The sequence below is a fragment of the Akanthomyces muscarius genome, chromosome 3 (genome assembly GCF_028009165.1).
Source record: "Akanthomyces muscarius strain Ve6 chromosome 3, whole genome shotgun sequence".
Lineage (NCBI taxonomy): Eukaryota > Fungi > Ascomycota > Sordariomycetes > Hypocreales > Cordycipitaceae > Akanthomyces > Akanthomyces muscarius.
In genome coordinates this window covers 2,122,261-2,144,989 of record NC_079243.1, presented here as the reverse complement: position 1 = coordinate 2,144,989, position 22,729 = coordinate 2,122,261, and the positions used below count along the sequence as shown (strand labels likewise).

At 54.6% G+C, this 22,729-nt stretch overlaps 8 protein-coding genes across 8 annotated transcripts; 4 read left to right on the top strand and 4 right to left on the bottom strand.

Annotated features, from left to right (window-relative positions):
• Positions 1-234: 234 nt before the first annotated feature.
• Positions 235-715, top strand: LMH87_002047 (uncharacterized protein; the record flags this gene model as incomplete). Its single annotated transcript, XM_056193438.1, has 2 exons — positions 235-313; positions 414-715. 2 exons carry the CDS (start codon positions 235-237, stop codon positions 713-715), a joined length of 381 nt encoding a protein of 126 aa, XP_056050476.1.
• An 861-nt stretch (positions 716-1,576) lies between these two features.
• On the bottom strand, positions 1,577-3,579 carry LMH87_002046 (uncharacterized protein; the record flags this gene model as incomplete). The annotated part of the gene is made up of 2 exons (XM_056193437.1): positions 1,577-3,471; positions 3,537-3,579. 2 exons carry the CDS (start codon positions 3,577-3,579, stop codon positions 1,577-1,579), a joined length of 1,938 nt encoding a protein of 645 aa, XP_056050475.1.
• A 923-nt stretch (positions 3,580-4,502) lies between these two features.
• Positions 4,503-7,229, bottom strand: LMH87_002045 (uncharacterized protein; the record flags this gene model as incomplete). The annotated part of the gene is made up of 1 exon (XM_056193436.1): positions 4,503-7,229. The coding sequence occupies one exon, from the start codon at positions 7,227-7,229 to the stop codon at positions 4,503-4,505; it is 2,727 nt and encodes a 908-aa protein (XP_056050474.1).
• A 128-nt stretch (positions 7,230-7,357) lies between these two features.
• LMH87_002044 (uncharacterized protein) lies at positions 7,358-7,716 on the top strand (the record flags this gene model as incomplete). Its single annotated transcript, XM_056193435.1, has 2 exons — positions 7,358-7,364; positions 7,508-7,716. The coding sequence occupies 2 exons, from the start codon at positions 7,358-7,360 to the stop codon at positions 7,714-7,716; spliced, it is 216 nt and encodes a 71-aa protein (XP_056050473.1).
• Positions 7,717-8,938: 1,222 nt separating this feature from the next.
• On the bottom strand, positions 8,939-10,741 carry LMH87_002043 (uncharacterized protein; the record flags this gene model as incomplete). Its single annotated transcript, XM_056193434.1, has 1 exon — positions 8,939-10,741. The coding sequence occupies one exon, from the start codon at positions 10,739-10,741 to the stop codon at positions 8,939-8,941; it is 1,803 nt and encodes a 600-aa protein (XP_056050472.1).
• Positions 10,742-13,060: 2,319 nt separating this feature from the next.
• Positions 13,061-15,284, bottom strand: LMH87_002042 (uncharacterized protein; the record flags this gene model as incomplete). Its single annotated transcript, XM_056193431.1, has 2 exons — positions 13,061-14,702; positions 14,776-15,284. 2 exons carry the CDS (start codon positions 15,282-15,284, stop codon positions 13,061-13,063), a joined length of 2,151 nt encoding a protein of 716 aa, XP_056050471.1.
• A 4,110-nt stretch (positions 15,285-19,394) lies between these two features.
• Positions 19,395-20,813, top strand: LMH87_002041 (uncharacterized protein; the record flags this gene model as incomplete). Its single annotated transcript, XM_056193430.1, has 3 exons — positions 19,395-19,615; positions 19,682-20,259; positions 20,305-20,813. The coding sequence occupies 3 exons, from the start codon at positions 19,395-19,397 to the stop codon at positions 20,811-20,813; spliced, it is 1,308 nt and encodes a 435-aa protein (XP_056050470.1).
• Positions 20,814-21,380: 567 nt separating this feature from the next.
• LMH87_002040 (uncharacterized protein) lies at positions 21,381-22,298 on the top strand (the record flags this gene model as incomplete). The annotated part of the gene is made up of 2 exons (XM_056193429.1): positions 21,381-21,443; positions 21,540-22,298. 2 exons carry the CDS (start codon positions 21,381-21,383, stop codon positions 22,296-22,298), a joined length of 822 nt encoding a protein of 273 aa, XP_056050469.1.
• Between the last annotated feature and the right edge of the window lie 431 nt (positions 22,299-22,729).

The window sequence follows — 22,729 nt, the reverse complement described above, 5'->3', positions numbered from 1 at the left end:
GTGAAGCTGGAGAAATAATGCAGGGAGCAACTGAAGATGTTTCAGTGATGGAACATGAACAGGGCTATCTAGGAGCAGAAAGATGTCCCTGTTGAGTGCTGATGACATGCAACGACAGATATAAATATGGCGAGCAACGCCGCAAGATTCTCAACTATCCTCGGACAGAATCATCTTTACTCGAACAAGAACGAACACTACACCATATCAACTCACGATACAATACCCTGCACTATGAACCTCTCGTACACCACCTTTTTCTACATTGCGGCGCACCTTGTCGTCAACGCGATCGCGCTGCCGGTCGTTGAAGGTATGCATTCCCCCACCCTAGGAAGAAGAGGAAAGAGTCCTCTTCACTAGACGCCAAAAAAAAACACATTTCTAATCTCTTTTCTTTCCATTTGCATCAGTAGACAGCACTGCACAGCTGCAGGCGCGTGCCGGTGGTGGCATCGGCGACATCCTCAAAGACCACGCCAAGTACACCACCAACCCGCCGTCGGCCTTGGAACCCATCCCGGCGGCCGACAACAACGCGGTGCGCGAGACGCACCGGCAGGCGCACAAGACCATCTTCGAGGTCATGACAGGCGGCGCCGGCGGAAACAAGGCCGGAGATAAGGCTGGAGATAAGGCTGGAGACAAGGCCGGAGACAAGGCCGGGAATGAAACTGCGGAAAAGGGCGGCGACAAGGACAAGCCTGCCGCCTAGACTGGGAGAGGTGAACACAGCTTTTGAGGCGTTTGCCATGCTACTCTGCCAAGTTGGAAGGAGTTGTTAGGCTTGAAGCTGCGCGTTTTTGTAGAACCTTGGATATGCACAGATTTTAGACCGATATTCAACATATCGAATACAACCGATGACACGCTTTCCGTTGAAGACAGCGCGAGGGACTGTATACCATGCATGCGCCGCAAAATTTTGTCTGATGAAAAAATTAAATTAGATGCAAAAATAAATAGACTGGTAGAACGTGCGCTGATGGCAAGACATGAACAAACACGCAGACCGGAAATACGTTGGCCGATGAACCCGGCCGGGGGTATCTGCCACCACCTCCATACCAAGCTCCCGTCCACCTATTCCCGACGCGCTTCCTCATGTTGGGCATGGACCTACGCGCCAAGAGGTGATGGATTCTTGCTTCGCCAAAAGTAGTAACCCGAACCACTTCCATCGGAATTTGAGGCGGCGATAATTATCGGACAACTCTGCACTTGACTTGACGTCAATGCACCGCGGTTCCCCAATCTCCGCTTAGGCACGCCCGCTTTGGGCGCGCGCGCGCTGCCACCGTTCACCAACCGCAAGCGAACAAGTTGCGTCGTATAGACGTGATCTGTGGCTCGGACATGCACAAACGATAAATGACCTGACTTTCCCATTTATTTTTTTATTCTTCAGCATTATTCATCATGTCGATATCTGCTCTGCCAGGCTGTCCCATGATGCCCATGTTTTTATTGGGATGCTGTAGATCTTGAATCTATTTTTGGGCGACCGAAAAGGAGTGCCGGGACGCCAGAATGCCAGGATGGCAGGTCACTAACGCAATTCCGCTGATGAATCAAATTACTTGCCCTGGAGCCTCTTCAGTCGCTCCTCGGCCGCACGCGCTCTCCTTTCGCGGTCCAACCGCAGCCTCATTTCCGGCGTCATCCCTCTGGCCTCCTCCTCGCGCAGCTGCTGCGCCGTCTTGGGCGGCGGCGCGGCAGCGCTGCCCAGCACCTGTCCCCTTCCACCCTGTCTCCTCGGCTCTGGGATCTTGGGCCCTTCTGTCTTGAGCCTCTCCTCCTCGGCGCGGCGCCGCTCCGCCTCCCTTGCGTCGGCTTCCTCCTGCTCGCGCCGGCTGCGCTGGTCCGCCTCGGCCTTGCTCATGGCCGCGGGCACGCGCGCCGCCTCCCAGTCCCATTTGGCCTCTCCCAGCTCGGCGCGCGCCACGCGAAAGGCGTCGCGCGTTGCACGGTCGCCCGTCAGCTCAAAGGATGTCTTGCCGTCGGCGTTTTGGAGCAGCGGGCTGGCGCCGCCGCGCGTCAGGAGGCCCTGAACCAGGGGCGCAGAGTTTTGCGACGCCGCGAGGTGCAGTAGCCGCGGCGAGTGGTGGTGCGACTCGGGAGGCTGGAACTCAAAGTCGGCCGACAGCTTGTTGCTGGTGAGGTAAGACAGGAGGGCGGGCAGTTTGGAGCGTCGAATAAAGGCTTGCAGCTGGGTGGTGTGTAGCAGGGCATTTTGCTCCTCTTCGGTAAGCTTTGGCTTCTTCGGTGCTGCTGGTATCGAAGGGACTGGCGTTTTTTCGGGCTTGGTGTCGCTGGCAGGATCGATTTCGCGGACCTTGAGCCTCGTCAGCTCGATGAAGCATCGCATTAGCTCCTTCTGTGTCGGCCGGCGTGTGTTGAACGGGAAACCTCGTATTCTTGGATCGGTATGTCGTAGAACTTGATTGTCGTAAGGCCCATACAGCGTCTTTCTATTTGTGATGCCAGTCGCCCGAACAAACAGGAGCTCCGACGTATCCAGCAAGGCCTTCCAGTCACGAAGCAGCTCCCGGACATCCTCCACCAGCGCCTGCTCGTTGTATCGTCTCAGCGTTGAGCCCGCAGAGTGCGCTGCACCCTTGGCGCTGTCGTTTGCCGACTGCGAGCCACCCTGCTTCCGTCGCGTTGTGTATCTGTGGAAAGTTTTGTGTGCCAGCACCGTCGCCTCACGATTCATGGGCGCGTTGTGCTTGCTCTGGCGCGGTGCAAGGGACACCACCATGGCAGCAAAGTGGCCGCCTCCAATCATACACATAAAGATATGAGGTCCTTTGTAGGCAATCGGTGCCAGTGTGCCATCCTTGGCCGGGTGAGGGATTGCAACGGGATCCAGTTGCTTTTTGCGTAACTCCTCAGCGAAGTCGGCATTCTTTTGTTGTTCATTCGTAAAAAGTGCGCGGTACATCCCAAAGAAGTGGTTCTTGGGAAGCAGTGGCGAGCTGAACCAGAGCAGCGGCGTCTTTACGGGCCGTTGCACCTTTGTTTCGCCGTCCTCGTCGTTTGCGGCGGCATTCTTATCCGCAATCTTGGCCTGTCGCTTCAGGAGCGCAGTCAGCGTAGTATCGTTCGCATCGTCTTCTTCCTCTTCGTCATCGTCCGAATCAGAGCCAGACAGCGACTCGTCTAGGTCCTCGACTAGCTTCTCAAACTCCGTCTCCGAGACCGGGGTCTTGCCGCGCAGCTTCTGCTTGAGGTTGTAGTGGTGCAGGTCGGATTTCAGGTGTCCGCGCTGGTCCAGGACATTGGTAAATGTCTGGCCGCACAGCGAACAAGACTGCGATCCGACGAGGCTTGCATCGGTGGTCGCAGAATCGGTGCTTTTCGTGCTCGGCGAGCTCGGCCGGTCTGAATCGAGAGATGGGGCAGGCACGGCAGCCTCGACATTGGGTTTGAGCGTTATCGAGCCGAGGAGCTGTGGAGGAAGATCGTAGGCTGCGATGCTGGTTAGCTGCCACGGGCGCGTTTGGCGGGGTGGTATTTTGCGACTGCGAGCGTACCGTACAGCGGGCGACCGGTGTAATCATCGGGTTGAGGCGCCATATTGCCTGTTGGTGCCTATGGTCTTTGTGATTGCTTTGCAGCTGCACTCGCCGCGAGCGGAAGAGTGGTGTCGTCTCTTGTAGTAGAAAAATAGTTTGCGACGATGACTCTTCGCCGGGGGCAAACTGGAGCTTAGTCAAATGAGGGTCTGCCAATGACGCAGGTCCCGAGGAAAGTGCCTTGTATGGTAGAAGCGTTTCTAGCTTGGGACAGAAGTTCTCTAATTGAGGTAATTTTTTTTGTAGTTTGCGTGGAAAATAATTCAGACCCTGGGCTTTTTTCCTCACCTCCAAAAAGAGAAATTCGATGCCGTCGAAAATGCGGACGAAAACGTCCAGGCTACACTAGGCCGATTTCTCAGTTCAGACTTGCGACGGACACGCCTCACTTCCATCAACATCGCGGTTCGCTCATCGATGTGGCTTGCGGGCCAGCATCTCCGAATTTATTGCCCTACTTCCAAGCTCAATTGGCCCTTCTATCAAGTTCCACGTACAACAGCACGCCCGCGAGTGAGCGCGACCGCCACAGAAAACCCAGGCATCGATCCAGCCAAGTAAAGCGCCGTGTAGCCTAAGTTTCGATTCTCTTTTGTGCTATTTTATCTCCGTCACTCTAGACCATACAAGCGTCTCTACGTATAGATGCTTGAGTCTACTTAAGGCGGCACGCAGAGTACGCGTCTTGCTCTGCACGACATTCACAAATGCATCATAAGTTCGAGAGGAACCAACCCAGAAGATTCCTCAAAATAGGCAAGCATGATTTCATTCAGTCCATCCTCCTTTCAACGCCATATTAATTCCTTTTTTTTTAGTACATGTGCGCCCAAAGCCGACATGTCGGCATCATAACACTAATTCCACACAACGCTCGCAATGCAGTTTTGAAAAAAAAGACGAACCAAAAGCAGATGCTGTATACTACCGGGTTCCAGTTCTCCTCTTGCTTCTGCGAAGAGGTTGCAAAGCTTTTCGCTCTGCGGAATCCCGGCGTCGCCGTTTGGCCCTGGACCGAGGAGTCGGTTCTGTGCTGGGCTCTTCCATCGACGTATCTTCCTCGACATCCTGGGTGTCTTCCCTGATAACGAAGTCCTGACCCCGAGGCATGTCGTCGTCACTGGTCACGAAGCCACCATCCCGGGGGCTGTTCTCCCTGGCCGCGAAGCTTGTGCTTGCTTCGTGACTGCTGCTGCCTGCTGCGGCCGCGGAATTTCCAGGCTCGGCTTGAGATGGCGCGTGCAAAGGATTCCAAATGACCGTGGTGGCCGCCGAGGACACCGACGCTGCACGGGACCCAGACGACTCGACCGAGCGCACCACTGACGTCTTTCTCGAGGTCTTTTTGGACACTCTCTGCGACGAAGGCAGGGGACCGAGCACGCGACGCTGATGCGTCTCCCCGGAAAAGAGTCCTCTGGTGGGCTCTCGTCGAGCAGAGGGCCGCTGCTGCATGCTGTTCGACAGCTGAGCAGCGAGTGACCGGTGTGCATCTAGCACTTGCTCCGTAGAGCGCTGCAGGGCTTGGAACTGCCTGTGGATGGCCTCGAGGGCATCTTCCTCGTTCTCGTCACCGTATGCAGACGACCACGTCTCTTCCGAAGCTACTGACTCCTCGCGAATGGACGCCTTTTGCCCGCACCACCCGCTAAACAAGCTCGAAGAGGGCGCTCGCTGAGCTGAAGGGCCCGGCTGAGCCTGCCTTGTCACGCCGTCTCCGGTCGACGGTCCCTGTCTCGGCTCAGCGGCTTCTCTGGGCGGGCCATGCACTGGCGGGAATGGCCTGAGCAAGCTGCCATCTGGCGGCAAGTCTTGTTGGTTTTCCGACTGGACGCGACCGAAAAGCCCCTGTCCTGCGTTCGCAGTGCCGCCAAACAAGCTACCTACTGGCAAGGCTCGCTGCTCTTCGACCTGAGCGGGACCGAAGAGTCCCTGGCCTGGATCAGCAGTACGGCCAAACAAGCCGCCATCTGGTCGCGAAGCTCGTTGGCTTTCGACTTGGGCGGGGCCGAAGGGTCCCTGGCCTGGCTCAGGAGTGATGTTAAGTAAGCCACGAACTGGTGATGAAGCTCGCTGGTTTTCGACTTCGGAGGGACCGAAGGGTCCCTGGCCTGGCCCAAGAGCGCTTTCAAACAAGCTAGTTCTCGGGGCGCCTCCAAACAAGCTGCCTTCGGGCGAAGCTCGTCGCCCTTCGACCTGGAGGTGACTGAATGCACTCTGTCTTGGCCCAAGAGGGACTCTGAACGGTCCACTCTTCGGCAAGGCATGTGGTCTGTGGGAATGGGTGCTACCTAATAGCCTCTGAGCTGGCTCAGGAGCGCCTCCAAACAAGCTAGTTCTCGGCGCGCCTCCAAACAGGCTGTCTTCCGGCCAGGCTCGTTGCTCTTCGCCATGGCCGCGACCGCGCAAAGGCTCGCTCGGTCGCGCTGCGGGCACAACGCCGACGTGTTGTGAGTGGCGCGAATTGGGTTCCGCGAAGAGCGACTCAGCCGGAGCACCAGATCTGCCCACAGCCCTCCTTGGTGCCGGCGACGGAGAATTGTCATCAAAGTACGGGGTTTCTTGGATCGTTGGGCTTGGGGGATTGTTTTTGGCCCAGTCCCGCAGGGTGTGTACAACGACCTCTGGGAAGTGACGCAGCGTGTCGATCCTCCGGCCTCGAAAAGATAGCTTATCCGTCACGGGCCTCTCCAGGTATGAGTCCGGGATGCCCTCCGTAGAGTCAAAGTGTTCCTGGAAGAGCACGCGGATGTCCATCTCGTGCCTCCAAAACATGCCCGGCAGAGCACCCCAGCTGTAGTCCCAAATGCCGCGAGCCACCCACTGCTCGTACCGCACGTTGTAATAGGCCGTCGTGTGCAGATCGTCTGGTGTTGGCTCGCGATTCTCCCGCGGAGCACAGGTTAGGAGATTTGGTGTCAGCAGTGGCGGGTAGGCGAGGAACTCGAGATGATCGCGCTCGACTGCCACTTCGTGCATGAACTGGAAGAATGGCCTGGTAGTGTCCATCTCGCGAACCCATTCTGGCACGTCGTCGTCTCCAACCTTCTCATGCTTCCAGACGTCGCGATGGCTAGCTCGAGGGCTAAAGAACCACTCAATGTTGGCGATACCCTGTTCCTTCCAGCGATGCTGGACAATCCCCGTGGCGAGCTCTGCGAGCGGCTGTCCCTCGAGCCAGTATTCCCTCTTCAGGTTGCAGGCCGCCCACTTCTCCGCGAGCCTGGTCTTTTCATGCTCCACCTCGGCCGTGAAACGGTGCTCCGGAAGCGAGTTCCTGTGCATGAGCAGCACGCTGCAGCGCTGCTCGAAGGGTGTCAGGCCCTCGGGGAGCCGACCGTCGTCGCTCTCGTCTACTGGTAGTTGACTGAAGTAGTCTCCAGAGCGGTACGACGGCGGCAGTCCTCGTGTGTCCTCGGTCGGTCGTGTCGGACTTCTGGTCGGGGGGATTGGTCCCCAGGCACTGCTGTGTTCGGCGCTGGATGAACGTCGCGAGTGCTGGACCGGGGCCAGGTCTTGTTCGGGCACGCTCTGGGCCGGGCTTGAGGGTTGCTCCTCATTGGTGTCGGAGTGAGCACTATCGGTGGTTGTCTCGGCGGCTCCCGCACGTCTACCGAAGAAGCCTGCCAAGCCGTTGAAGATGGTAGCCATTGTGAATTATGGTCTTCTATAGTACAGCTGTCAAAGGGCTTATCAACGGCGAAAAAAGACCAAAGGTAAAAGATCTTTGTTGCAACGGAAATGACGGAGCAAAGATCTTGTGAGATGCAGTCGATGGAATGAGAGGTAAGTAACGAACAGAGTTTCATGGGTCTCTCAGAGTCAATATATACACGAGTTTGTCCACAGGACCCCCGAGGTTATACGTCGTACCCCGAGGTCGAAGCGTACAGGGCGTTAAATGTGCTGATATTAGTGGCTATATACAGGAACGCACAGCATATACTGCGGCTCGCCTAGCAAAACACGACCTGCACGAATACAAAGGCAGGGGCCAAGGTCCTCTCGTAGGCTCAACTGTATCACGTTGCACTCGAATGCAGTCACCCGAACCATGGGCACCTATGTGGTTATGCCTGCACCCTGTGCACCGCCGAGGGGTGGCACGGATTGCAAGTATGCCTTTGTTTGTCTATAAATCTATCCAATAGTCTCGCAACGCCTCGCGTCGACCCAATAGACTGCACTCGCCCAAGGGACTGCACGCAGAAGCGTGGAATATAGCTCAGCGGCTGCTCACTGGATAGTCTCCGACAGTAGCCTTGGATCGATGTACTGCGGCTGTCATTTGCTTGGACATGGGATGATGAGAGCGAGCCCAAGTCAATACCAAGGAAGATGTAGATTGCCCAGCGGGAAGGGGACCGGATGGTGTCGCGCATGCTTCTCTGCTCTGCCAATGGAATGGTCTCAGCACCCTACTTGTTCCGACCCAGCGAGAAGGCTGGAAAAGGGCTTGGACGTTTGCACATATTCGAAGGCATATAAAAAATGAGATTGATCAAAAGCTTGAAGACGAGGCTATTTATTGAGGCTAGCAATGATTTCCCTCGTAATCAAAGGCCAGGTTTGACCGCTCGAGTGTCGACACGCCGTGGGGTAGCCTCTGCCCAAGCCCATTTCCATTCCATTAAATTATTCATTACATTTTCCTTTCAAAACCCAATAATATCAATCTTTGCAGTGTGAGCTGCATACAACCCCAAACCGCTCCCCGCCGCCCGTTGTCCTGACCCAAGATCCCCAGCTTACACCACCACCTGCACATCTACACACATCTACCATTCCCATTCAATCTGACGCTGAACTCCTCACTCACACCGCTAGAATGTCACAGGCGCCAATGTCACTCACGATGCATTTCGGTATTGCCCTTTTGTTTTCTTCTTCTTGCCAGATGAGATGCCGTGTAGCTTCCCGATTGCCGTAGTACAGCATATGGGCCGCTGTAGGACTGGCGCGTAAGTAAACTCGAGCGAACGCGCACAAGAATCTGTGCGAGTACACTCTCAAAAACGCGCTATAGTGTGACAAGAGTAATTTCCATTTCTTTTCCCTGTGGGTAAAGGGGGAATCGGTGAGATATTTGAGGGTCTTGCCGCTCGAAAGGTTGCGAAAGCAGCGTAGAAAGTAAGATAATAAAAAAAGTACATTTCCTGGGTATCATCTGCGACTTGTAAAGAATCTATAGCCAACACCACACCAATCCAAAGCTCCACAAGTGGTATACTTCCCCATTCTAGAACTAGTTGTGACCTGTATGTGTGGGAAACGCTCCCAACAAAACGATGTAGCAGAAAACATGTAGAATAAGAAAAGTGACAAAAGAAATATCCGCATGCAGACCCTCCCTTAACTGCCTACTTCCTCGCAGTGCGCCGCCGTGTCCGTTTCGCTGGCGGTTCTGCATCCCGCACCTTTTCTTCGGCAACAACCCTACTGCCGCCGCGCTTTCGGCCGCCTCTGGAGGTGCCAGCTCTCTTGGACGACTTTTCCGACCGGCGACTTGTCTGAATGGTCTGTTGTGCCGGTTTCTCTGTAGCTTTCCCGTGGACCGCAGCAATGCGCGCACTTCTACGCGGCCCTGTAGAGGTATTAGCGGGAGGGACTGTGTCGGTCGTACTAGCGGCGGGTGCGACCGAGAGATCCCGCCCATCAGAGAACTGCGCGGCTGCAGGTGGTACGATTTTTGTTTGTTCGACTGGACCCGGTTCAACTGGATTCTGCTCGACGGCAGCTGGCTCTTCAGCAACAGTCTCGACAAGGGTGGATTGACCAACGGCTGAGGACAAGGAAGCATCGCAGAGTGGTCCAACGCCACCGTGGTCCTCAACATCATTTCGGAGCTCAACTTCAGCAGCAACCGGTGACACACTGCTAAGAAGAGTTATGTCCTGCTCTTCTTGACTTGTGTCGCTTGTTTCCTGCCATTGTGTCACACTCTCGGCCGACATGTTCGAGGGCAATTGAAACGAAACGCTGAGCCGTGAGGAGGAATCATCCACCGCTTGTCCAGAGGTCGCAAGCGTCTCGCCCATCCTGCGGTCGTACTCACTCCTGGCCCAGGCTAGCAAGTGGTTGTGCCGCGCGCGAATGTCACACGCCTCCCGGTACGTCTCCGTCTCGTGAAGAAACTCCCTGATATGCTCTTCGCGCCATACCGCCGCGTCCTTGTCGGCTTCGGCAGCCTCAAGCTCGGCTTGGGCCTCAGCCAGCACGCGTGTCCTGCGATGATGCATCATGTATGTATTTGCCGGGTCTCGCCACATCACTCGTCTTTGCTCTAGCCGAACGAAGTTGAGTGTAGCCTCGTCAAATTGCGCGTACGCCTCGTCCAGCTCCACGCGCCGCTGCAAATTGGCATCTTCCGTTGGCAGGAAGTCGGCCGTTTCGTGGGTTCCCAGGGTGACAGTTGCCTGAAGGCGCTGGTAAGCTATATCATGCTCGGGCCGGTGGTCGTCAACATCCTCGTCATACTGCTCCATCTGCCAGTACTCATAGGCAAGGTACTCTGTCCACGTCGTCATCGGATCCTGATCCCAGAACCTCGGGCTCAAAATAAACCCCGGGAGCTCCGCATTGTTTTTATCCAGGCGTTGCACACCGTTCCGGTCCAGGCGTGCGAGAACCGCGGCTTGGTAGTCAACAAAGTCCTCGCAGTCCTGGTCCCTTAGAAAAACCATCTCGTCTTTGCGCCTGTTTACATATTCTTCATATCGACCCTCGCTGTGGTCCACCTTCCAGTTGTGGTATATGTGCCGCCAATGACTACCGCAGGTGGCCTCGCGGAGCAGGGCAGCTGCGTACGCTTGGTCGAGGAATGGCTCGTCCATCGTCTGGAGACCGCGATTGTGTGCCTGGAAGCGGATAAACTCTTGCCACCGTAGCGACTGCCGCTCAAAGAAGAAATTCATCGGCGCGTCAAAGTCCATCGGTGGGTGCTTGTAAAACGGCCGTAGTATGCCCGCGTAGCGCTCTGGGTTGTGTTGCACGTTCCGGAGGTTAACGGCATTGTACAAGAGAGGGACATGATGTTGCTTCAAGTACTCTATCGACATGGCTTCGCGCACAGTGTACACTTCGTCTTCCACGAGCCTCATTCTCGCGTCGAACTGCTCCTCGGTCTCGGTGGTCTGCCAACGCTCCTCATGTTCGTCGTGCATATCGCCCACGACCTCTTGAAGCCGCAGACTGGCATTCACCAGGTGCACTGTTCTGTGAACTCGGGGAAAGTGCCTAGGTGAGGTAGGGGCCGGTTCCTGTCTTGAAGCTTGTAAGAAGAAACATTTTGAAAGAAAGAGAAAGTAGAAGAACCTTACTGTGGTGCGTCCTCTCGAACGCAAACGTCTCCGGAGGCGAGGTACTCGGAATTTTCGAGCGACAGATGCGTGGCACTACTAGGCTGTCTATGAGCAGCGACGAGCCTTGGAATTGCATCCCGTCTCTCTTTTCTCCTGTCGGTATCAGGAGCCAGAACACCTGCACTTCCAGGACTTTCCCGTGCCATCCTCCCAGCGCGAGGAGGAGGAGTAGGGCTTCTGCTGTTGTCCAACTCTGCCATTGTCGACCATGGGCTACTCTTCGCTTAATCTAGCCAGATGGGCACAGGTTGGGAAGAAACAGGCTAAAAAGGGACGAGCACTAATTGAATCTGCGATCCTGCTTCTTCTTCTCTCGACAGACGACAATCGCAGAAATCCGATCGAATTATCGAGAAACTCGGAGGCGAAACAAAGTTTCGAGAAAGGCGAAGCTCGAAGAAGCGTCAGCTCTATATAAGCTCATTATGCCTTGCCTGATGGGATCGCAGGTGGTGATGTGTGCAACGTCGAGCTGTGCGACGATGAATCGCTGGTCTGATGTGCCCAATCAGGCCCAGGCACTAGGCGCCCCTGGGGTTTCTGGTGCAAGGTATCTGGTGCACAGTATGGGCAAGGCAAAAAGGCACGTGTTTGTGGAAGCCCCAGGTTTCGTTCTTATTGAAAACGGGCGAGGCTAAATAGAATGATGCGGTGCGACGTGGAAGCGGAAAGTAGCTGGCCGCGACCGGAGCCTTTGTCGCGCGACACGACGCGAAAACAGAGAATGACCCTTAAAATACAACAAGCAAGGAAGCGAACGGCTTGCGTGGGCAAAGTCAGATACCGACATCAAAGTTTGGATACAGCCTGGCCATGAGGCAGACAACATGGACATCTCAAGGGCGCGGCAGGAGCGGTCAACTACGCTGCAGGTCGGGTAGATGCAGCCGGTGACAGCGGCTACAGAGGGCACGGCATCAAAATCCCACACGCGGGAAAGAAAATGTTGAGCTGCCTCACGTCGTTGCACCTCTTTCCATCTCGGCTGCCTCGTATTTGTACATGTTGGTTCCTCGGCGTCGCCTCCATGCGCCACTGGTTTAGCCACTTGCCATGTGTGAATAAACAAAGCGCGTGAGTGGAACAGTAATAAGCCACGTTTTCAATCCAAAAGAGTCGCTTGGACTGAAGCTAGGTAATTACCAGCACCTTCTTTGCCGGCGCTTGTGGCGGTGCAGTAACTATATACAAAGTGGCAGATTGCGCAATCGTAAGCCAGGAACCACATGGCGCGCCCTGAACCAGGTCGAGGTCACTGGATGTGTTTTGACGTGTTTCAAAGTCTTTCAAAGGGCTTTGAAAGCCTTTTAGTTCAATTTGTCAGTGTTCGCCGGCATCCGGGACGCAAAGTAGTTTTGAAGTTCTCCTTGGCATCGGGCGGCGGTGGAGGCCCAGCATGGTGAGGCGCAGAGACATTTGAAGTGTTTGAACTAACTGTGAGTAAGATCTTCAGTACAGGGTAGCTCTTGATTGCCAGAACGGAAACTTTGCTAGGAGAAAGACTCGGGTCGTACAACTCGCAAATGGCTAGGTGCGCTCCCTGTGAGTCTTGCCAGCAGAACATGTATGACGATGTACGGCGACTAGACAATTAATACGTACGCCGATTTGTATGTAAAAACTGTCAGCCGATTTCTTCTTTCTTTTTTTTTTTAAAAAAAAAAAACATACAACTGTGGCGCGTGGAATGACCGACTGGATCCTGCTTGTACATGCCAACATGCCTGGCTAGTTCTTGAAGCGACCTAGCGAGAGCGCCAACATGTGCCGCCACTTCCGTCAATCGCCTGTGAATCTTCGACAGACAATGCACATGTAATATCCATTTACTGAGGCGTACTTAGAGTTGCAGCTTTATGTAGTATCATTCATGTCTATGGACCAGTAAATCGTCGTCAAATTACGGAGATCGAGGTATCATATAGTCATAACATCCCCCATTACATTTGGAAAAGCAACCGCTGCATAACCAGAGAATTCGAAAAACAGAAAACACCGCTGGTTGACGCAAACCGATAGAATAACCCCGTCTATAATGTCCCATGAGCTAGTATATACCCGATTCCGTTTCTCGTTTGCTGTTTTTCGTGTGACTCCCGGTGCAGCGCGATCTGGCCCCCGCTAGTTCGGCATATAGCCTCCCCTGTGTTGCATTGCCCCGGCCGGGTAGTTGCCGCGCATGTTGCCACGACCCCGGTACTGCATATTGTTGTAATCATTGAACATTGGCGCCCCCCCGGACACCCAGCCGCTGCTCACGACTGGGGCGCCACCATTGACATTCCAATGATGAGGTGGCGGTGCTGAGTGGTGATGAGGGGGGTGCATACCCATCGGAGGAGGACTCCACGCATAGCCCTGCTGGTCGTATCCCATCCCAGCTGTGCCATACATGGGAGGGCTTGTCGGGAATCCACCCGGGCCCATGCCTTCCATGGGTACGGGAACGACAGACATGTGCGTGGGCATGGGCATACCTCCACGACCGAGACCGGATGAACCTCCGCCACCTCCGCCTCCTCCACGTCTTCCACCTCGTCCGTTGGTTGATCCTCTTCCTCGAACAAAGGGACGGCGTTGCGATTTGGGCTTGCGGTCGACAGTAAAATCAATCTTCTTGAGTGGCTCCGTGACCATGATGTTGTTGGTGAGATCGAGCTTCGCATGCTCCTCCGGCGTCGCCGTCCATGCTTGAAACACGTTTTCAACGTTTTCAAAATCTCGTACTTCGGGAATCCACGTACGCACATAATCGCCTTGCTTGTCATAATCAAAGGCTTGCTTCACTGGGTTAAAGATGCGCGCATCGCCACGAGGGTCGTTGCCAACACCGGCAACGTATTGCCAGTTCGCCCAGTTTGATGATACGTCGTAATCAACCAACATACATTCGTACCATTCCGCTCCGTAGCGCCAGTCGATATCCAAGTGTTTCGCGAAAAAGCTCGCGACGTTCTGTCTCGCTCGATTTGATGTGTAACCAGTCGCAAATAGTTCCCGCTGCGATGCGTCGATCAGACCCATCCCGGTATTGCCTTGCAAAAATCGCTGTATCATTTCGAACACTTTCTGTGGCGAAGGATCTTGGCCTGGGCTGGCCGTGGCGCTGCTACCTGTCTTCCACTTCTTGGAGTATCCGTCGACCTCTCGAAATCCAGAGGCGCCAAACAGTTTTGTGCCAAATTTCTTGGTGCAGAGACGCATGTAGTCGCGCCACAGAAGCTCTAGGCGGACCGCCTTGGTTCCATTGTTCTCGCCCTCGCCATATCCGGCGGCGTCTTGGTACTGCGCATCGGTGCCGTCCTCAAACTTGACAATTTCGCCATGCACCTGTCTGGCAGTCAGGCAACCCAAGGCAAGAAAAGCGGACAGCTTGGTACTAAAATCGGCACCGAGGAGACCATTACGAGTATCAGAATAGGTCGATATGGCACCTGATTTAATCAGGTGCTGCAAACGATTCATCGCGTTCTGCTCGCCGCCGAGGAAAGGATGGGCAGTTTCAGCGTCCTCCGGCTTGACGGGAGCATTTGGCAAGTCGAAAACGAGGGGTTTCACAAGAGATTTTTGAAGAGCGTCGAGGCTATCGGGTATTTGGAATGGCGCGGGTTGCGGCGGTACTAACGTCGCTGGTGGAAACGGAGGCAGCGAAGCCTTGTAATTGGGATAAACGGCGCGAGGTTTCTCGCGTAGTGGCTCCTGCGCTTTGCGGTAGGTTGTGAATACATCGGGGAGCTCTTGGGTAGCAATGTCGAGATCGCGACTAGATGGTTGGCAAAGTGTTAGACGCATGCAAACGGTTGGCAATGAGACTTTTGGGTTGGGCAGCAACGCACTCGTCAATGTAGTATTTCTCGTCTGGGATGAGGGTAAAGTCGACGTTGGCGCTGTCGCATATGGCAGAAATCTCTGCCTGATGCCGTCTCTCTTCAAAGGGAACATCGTCGGTCATCCAAACAGCGGAAACGGCACCTTTGCCTGACGACTTGAGGTGCTGGATAATACCGCGGACGACGTCAGCCGGGGGTCCGATGCGAATAATCAAATCACTGTGGCGGGAAGATAGTGTGTCTTTGAGATCCCAGACAGCCTCGGCGAGGAATTTGGTCCGATGAGGACCACATCGCCAGAACTTGCCGACTTTGCTCTTGGCCGGTGGAAAGGGAGAGGTTTGACCAGGCTGAAGGAAGCCAGACGTCTCTACCTGGTCGGGTGGCAGGACCACGACGGGAAGCAGGTGAGTAAAGCCATGGTCTGAAGTCGAGGTAAGACGCTGGAAAACAGGATTGTCGGAAACTCTCAGGTCGCGGCGGAGCAGGTAGACGAGGACTTTGCTGGCAGGCATGGTGGGCGAGAGAGTAGAGAGAGCCTGCTACTAGAAGTTGTCGCAGCCAATGCGAGCCGCCGTCGCGGGGCGGTAGGAGGAAGAAAGTCGGTCAATGGCAGCAGCAGAAGACAGCTATGGGCATGTAACTGCAAAATCCAACAGGCAAACTATTGTAATATAAAGGCCGAGGAAAAACAGGGATAGTCGTCGGCGAGAGTTTAGAATGACGGGCTTGACCAAGTGATCTACCAGGCTAGCGAGCGAGGGCAGGTTCGGTGGTCGGCGAGGAAAAAGAAACGCAGCAAGACAATGGGTAATTCTGAGCGAAGATCCACAAGACCAATCTTGTCGTTTTGTCCTAGAAAGTTATTTATTTATGCGGGAGCCACAAAGTGACAGGGCAGGCCGAGCTGTGACAATAAGCCGGTTCGCCGGAGAGGCGGTTTCCTAGCTTGAAGCGAGGCTGCTAAGTAGACGCCACCAGTGTGGTTTATGTGTAGCCACAAGCAGAACAGAAGCGTAACGTTATTGTAATAGACGGGCAGACAGGCTGGATGCAAAGAAAGGGTCCAGACGCAGATGAAGAGGTGAATGGAAATCGGCGGCAGGACTGTGTTCTTGTAATCGGGACAAAACTATTTGTCAATGAGTAAGGGTAGTGTTTGGTCATGGATTTTCAGATGATGGCCGATGATGGGTAGCAGTGATGCGGAGACGGAAATCGAAGCACACCAATCTGTCTCGGAATGGAGAGAGGCTTCGGAGCTAGTCTGGTCTGGTTGGGAAAAGAAGGGGTCATGTTGGCTTTTGTCTTGATGATATAATTGCCTGGAAGATGGAGAAGCCGGCGAGGCAGGCGAGTTGTAGCAGCATTGGGGGCACGAGACCGGGGGGGAGGGGTGCGGCGACAGGGCGTTGGCTAGCGATGGCTGCGAGGTGCAGCAGCTTGATCGATCGTGCGAGAGACAGATACATCAAAAGGATGGGATGTCTTGCGGTCGACTGACGCGGAAAGTGGGAATTGGGGAACGATGGTGGTGTATCCGCAAGTGTACCATGTACCTTTGAAGTATCAGTAGGAGGAGGGTGGACAAAAGATGGGATAACTCAGGTGGAATGGGAGACTGCTGGTGGACAGGGCAGCCTCTCTCAGCACATCCACCCACCTGGAAAGCTCCGTTCCTGTCTCTGCCAGCGTGCCCGCCTGTCTAGGTAAATACAGCGCTGGATTACAGGGCAGGACCACTAAAATGCCCTGTAACTTGAGCAGATGACGCAAGGGCCCCGCTGTAGAAGCTCTGTACGTAGGTAAAGGTAAGTACCTAGGTACTCAAGACCTTTGTTTTACCAGTAGCTGCCCAGACCCTGTCCAGACCATGATAACTACTAGACTGCCTACCCAATCGGAGCAGCCTCAGTAGGCAGGACTCTCCCATCAAAATCAATTCTAAAAAAAAATGCTTCAAGTATTCAAAATGCAGATGCTAAGGACAGGCTCAGCACGGCACGGAAGAATTGAGCCGCATCTCCTCGTCATGGCCTGTCTACCTTGGAGCTGCCCTCTTTGGCACCCTCGATATCCGTCACCCGCCCACCGCTGTCTGCATCGGACCCCAGATGAGCTGGCCGCTAGCAAGGATGGGGCTGCCATACTGGAGCCTTTTTTGGTAGCGAGCGCCAAGGCATTCTTAAGCAGTGTTGGGAGTGTAATCTGTAGCATCACCACCGCTGCACACTGCGACAGCTGATTTGATTCCATGACAGGCTGTCCTGGGCGGGACGGCCTGCAGGGACTTCAAGAGCCCCCGGCGACGGAAGCCACGTTAGCGGAGCAGGGCCCGAAATTTTGGTGGCCGATACCCCACTGAAGCATTAAAATACAGTGGATAAAGCAGCTAGAAATGATACTGTACTTTAGGTATGTGTACACGTCCCAAGTTTGCGATAAATGTCGGCATCTCGGCAACTCTACTGAATTGCAAGAGCATCATTCGATAGGCAACTCTGGTACGAATAAAGACATAGACACAGATGTTGCCCTGTTGTGCTGCAAAAACGGAGCGTGGCCGTCTTGTACCAGCCAGGTGCTCGCCAAATTTCCAGCGCCTCTCAGTCCAGGTACCTAGTTAATGAGGTACAAAGCTTGGGGACGTGCGCTATTGTCCCCCCTCGAAATCTGCCCACCAAACCTTGTCCTCGCCCAGCCCGAAGCCCTCCATTCCCTCTTAAACTTCACACACCACCACGCCCTTCAACACCAACGCTTTACCCCTTTCCGCCATCTGTAACATCTTACTGGCTCGTCGTTTCCCAGGCTGAGCCATTGCTGCAAGGTGTGTGCAGCTGGCCAGCAAGCCCCAGCTTCTCTTTGACCCCTGCCTAGCTGAGATGGCTAAAGCTAACGTGCCTTCCATGGCCCACGCCAAGTGGATGGCAGCGGCCTGGTTTCTTTGGCGTTCACACTCACCAAGAATGGCATCTTTAAGAAGGTGGTATTTCTTCCAGGCCGGCCGACTTCCGCCCTCTCGGTTTCAACGAGGGGGGCCAGTGCCGGAGCAGCGGCAGGGCTGATTCAGCGCCGACGGCCAAACAGCCCACCGTGCCGGACAAACAAAATATCGAGGATTCCACTTTGCCGTGCTCCCAGCATCATCGACTTGCCTGCGCGTCGTTCACAATCATGCGACCGTGAAATATCCGCGAGATCGACCGGCCCCTCAAAGTCATCATTCTAGCCCCCATCTGCACGGCCCATCGCTACTGAGCATATGTATCCAGGAATATGCCCCAGCTAACTTTCCCTAACGTGGCTCGCAATGGCTGAAGACACCGCATCAAGCTTCTCCTCAACAAAGCAAAGCGGCACTTGGAGGGTGATACCGCATCCCACAATCTACATCTGTTGCCTATGGCACGGGTCTAACATGACTTTCTTACTAACTCAACTGCCAAGTGATCGGCACCCGCTTGTAGTGAAGCCGGTGCGAAAACGATGACTGAGAAAACATGGGTGGCTGATTACACGCAGGTTGCCCCCACCATCCCGGATGGTCTAATCGTCATTTAACAACCTGCTTCTTCTTGCGCATGCTCTTTCGGCCGGGCGATTCACGGCCCTGACTCCCGCCCCAACCTTGTTTCCACCCGCCAGCTACTTTGCACCGTGATGGAGACCTAACTGGCAAAATTCACGTTCTCCCTGCTTCTGGTCCCCTGACAGAGGCTGCAAAAAGCTTCTGTGACGGGGGCCGGCTGGATGAACCTGATAAACGACACACATCACCCCCAAGTTTGCTCTCCCGCTCGCAATTCGTTGTCGCTCTGCGCTTTGTTGGCAAGACACGGCCCGTTCAGTCTTTGGGCCCGTCTTTGGAAGAAGCCGCGTTGCGCCAATAACCTCCGGTGCCACTCTTGTTACTGCGCCAATGGCACGTCATTACGTCAAGTTAAGACCACAACACCGTGGCTCCGATGCTGGAAGCCGCCAACACATCGAATTTCTGATACCAATCGTAAATTGCCGTCCAGGTTCGCACATTTTTCCGATTGTCGTCCATGCCTCGTTCAGCCTGCCGGAGGGGACCCTGGAATCTGTCTCACATGGACCCCAGCGAGCCGCTGACATGCTCGGCTTTTGAAGTCTGTAATTTGCCGTTGCTAGTTGCTCTCTCCGTAGGTAGTCATCCGCACGCTCCTATGCGTTGCCCAGAAGGCGTCTCCTAGATTATGTAGCTGGACGCGAACAACTTGCTACGCATTGCAGAGTCAGTGGTTTGGCTTCCGGATGCTCGCCACTTTGATTGCAATTTCCCGAGCGCTGTGGAACATTAAATCGACCTTCATTTTGATAGCTGGACGGCGAACGGCCTTTGTGCTGCACCTTTCCTCCAATGTTCGGCGGGGAGTCACAGGCGTGTGGAGGCTGTACTTTCCTGCTGCGGCCTGTGTAACATGAGGCCACACAGATTGACCGACCTGGACGACTCCCAGCCTAATCACCAAACGGAGATGCACCATTGTCTCGTAGATGTCGAGATATTCTCGAGTCTGTTAGACTCGCCATCCTGAAGCAGACAAAGCGCACTTTTGGCTACGGACCTTGAACTCTACATCGTGCTAGGTAAAAACATGAATTCTTCACCGCCATCGACTCCACCTCCAACTTCCACGCACGACAACGAGCCAAGATTCAAACCAATATCATTGCCGTGTGAGTGGATTGAAGACTATCGACCAGGTGGCTATCACCCAGTGGCTCTCGGTGATCTGTTCGATAACGGGCAGTATAAAGTTATACGCAAGCTGGGCGAGGGCTCGTACTCGACTGTGTGGCTGGCGCGAGATGTACGGTATGTTATAAAGCATGAAGCCATGATGGTGTCCCTGCCAGAATGGGTATGCTGATCATCCAAAAGACAGAAAAATTATGTTGCGCTGAAGATACTCGTCTCTGAAATCTCACGGCCGACCAATGAGGAGCGAGTCTTGGACTACATTGCCACTCAGGCATCGCCAGAAGGCGAACGGCGCATCACGCGACTCCTGGCAGAGTTTGAACATAAGGGGCCCAATGGAACACATACATGTTTCATCTTTGAGCCTATGGGACCAAGTGTGAATACCATGGTCGAAGAACTTCCCCAGTTCAACCCTCGCAAGTTCGAGATGAAAGTCCGTTACCCGCCCAAGATGGCAAATGGTATTCTAAAGCAAGCTTTGCAAGCTTTGGCATATCTCCATTCTATTGGTGTTGCCCACGGAGATTTCCAACCGGGAAACATGCTGTTTAGGCTTGGGGACATTGACTCAGTATCAGAGCAGACGCTCCAGCAGAAACAAGACGCAGAAGCAAGGCTGATTTCCCGCCCTGTGGAAAGACTGGACGGCAAAAAGGACTTGTGGGCACCGCCATATCTGTGTATCCCGCAGCCTTTGGCACCATTCACTCCTTACGAAAACGGATGCAAGATTAAGTTGTCCGATATGGGCGGAGGTACGTAGCAACAGCAATGCCGAGAATGTTGGCTAACTGCAGCAGCCTACTTCTTGTCGGAGAAACCAAGCAAGATCATTACGCCGCTTGGATTGCGAGCTCCGGAATTGATCTTCGCCGGGGAAATGGGCGCCTCTCTTGATGTCTGGAGTTTCGGCTGCCTTGTTTTCGAACTCATCACGGGCCAACCTCTTTTCTGCGTGCTCGGCTCAAAATGGGAAGATGACGACCACATCATGAGGTTGACTGCTCGACTCGGTGCCTTGCCTGACACGTATGCGAAGGCTTGGAAGACGTACTCGTGCTATTTCAAGCCGGATGGATCACTCTTCAATTGTATGCTTGGCGGTGTGCCGGAGTGCGGCGAGCCGTTGATACTACCCCGACCAACCATGGAAGACGCCTTTGACAAGGCGGAACCTGAGATCGACAAGGATGAGGGCCGAAAAGTGAAGGAATTAATACGCTGGATTTTACAATACGATCCTGCAGAGAGGCCTACTGCGGCCGAGATTTTACAGCATCCGTGGTTTCGTGAGATTGAAACGGATTAAAATCTGGACTTTGAGAGTCCTGAATCAGACTCAATTAAAAGTGCATTGCAATGCCATCCCTTCAATTACGCAGTAATGCAATTCAATTTCAGCCCGCTGGATGCCCAGGGACATACGCAATGTCATTTGTGCTTCCCGGTGTGCTACCATCATCACCAACACCAACCCAGAAGAGGAACTCTCACTGCAAAGCACGACTGCATCTGCATTTTTCACTCGCCGCATCGTACTCTAAAGATGATGCAGTAATACCTGCCCAGGATACAAGCTGACGATGCTATACGTTGTGATACCTGAGCCGCCAAGCTGCACTGCCACGGCGGCGTCGCCACAGCCGACTGGCCCGCGCTCCGAAATCCCCCACTAGTCCGTTTCCAATCTCCACGGACACGCGTGCCAAACCAACCGTCTTTTGTCTCCTCCATCTTCCTACTCATTCTTCGCTGTCGACAACGACTCTTCTTGAAGGAGAGATCGCAGTCAACCTCGCTTATTTCCATTCTCCCGCAATCCCGGAGATACAGGGCCCTCCAGCTGTCCTCGATCGTTGCCGAAATCCCCGCCAAGATGGTGTCCGCCGAACGTCAGACCATCATGGAGACCAATCGGTCGCTCCGGAATATAAAAAACGTACGGCAATCTCCCTTCCACGTCATGGCTTCCTCCTACTTGGCGGGATTGAAAAAGGAGACTTGAGAGATTTGCTAACGCTTGCTTCGCTTGTAGGAACTGGAGAACCTCCTCGAAAAGGGCGTCATTGACGAAAACGTCTTCGATACCATCAACGCATCCCTCCCGCCCGAGTCGTCCCTGTCTGGGCCCCTCCGCACGACCGCGAACGCCAACGGCGCATCGTCCAATATCCCGACCCCGTCCGTCGCCAGCGCATCGCCCGCCGCCCGCGACAATGGGCCGACCAACCCCCCGCCGACGCACGGCTTCCAGAACATGAACCTCAACTCGACGTCACCCGCGCCGCCGTCCTACAACGACACGCCCGCGCCCGGCGTGCCCCCGCGCGGCGCCACCGCCAACAGCGGCAAGCCCGTCATCGCGCACGCCCGCGCGCTCTACCGCTACGGCGCGTCCGACGCCCGCGACCTCTCGTTTGAAAAGGACGACCGCATCGCCATCTACGAGTACATGAACCAGGACTGGTGGATGGGCATGAACCAGCGTACCGGTCAGGAGGGCATCTTCCCGCGCAACTACGTCATGCCCGAGCAGGACTACAAGGCACCCGAGGGTTACGGCCCGCCGCAGCCGCAGTACGGATACCCGGCGGGACCGCCGGGCCAGCAGAACCCGTACAACGCCAACGTGCCCCCGATGGCGGTGGCCGAGGGCGGCGGCCAGCAGGCGCAAGACGGCCAGGGCGGCAAGGCGGGTGAGTACGGCAAGAAGTTTGGCAAGAAGCTGGGCAACGCGGCGATTTTCGGCGCGGGCGCGAGTATTGGTAGCAACATTGTCAATAGCATATTTTAGACGATATGCGGGCATATCAGACTTGCTTCCTTTTTCTTTCTGTTTGCGTTGCATCATGGGATCTGCTGTGTTGACGTCGCTGGCGTTACTTGGGCAAGACTGCGCGAGTAAGCCATGGGCTCAACGCTGGTTGACTCGTATTAATGATAGATATGATACTCCTTGAATATTAACAAATGGCAATTCATGCCAGTTCATACTTGATCCGCTTGCGTTTGTTTCGCATCCTTGGTGCTGAAGATGCCACGAGGTTGCGGGCTTGAGTGGGATGGACACAGTTACTTATAGGACAAGGGTGGCAGTGCTGCTCCGATCATCGAACCAAAGGAGCTGTGAGCGGCGACTCATACGTAGTAAGATCGGCATATTGACGTGGTATCTTATTATACAGTATTACAGTACGGGGCGTCCACCTCTATTCGCTAATCCAT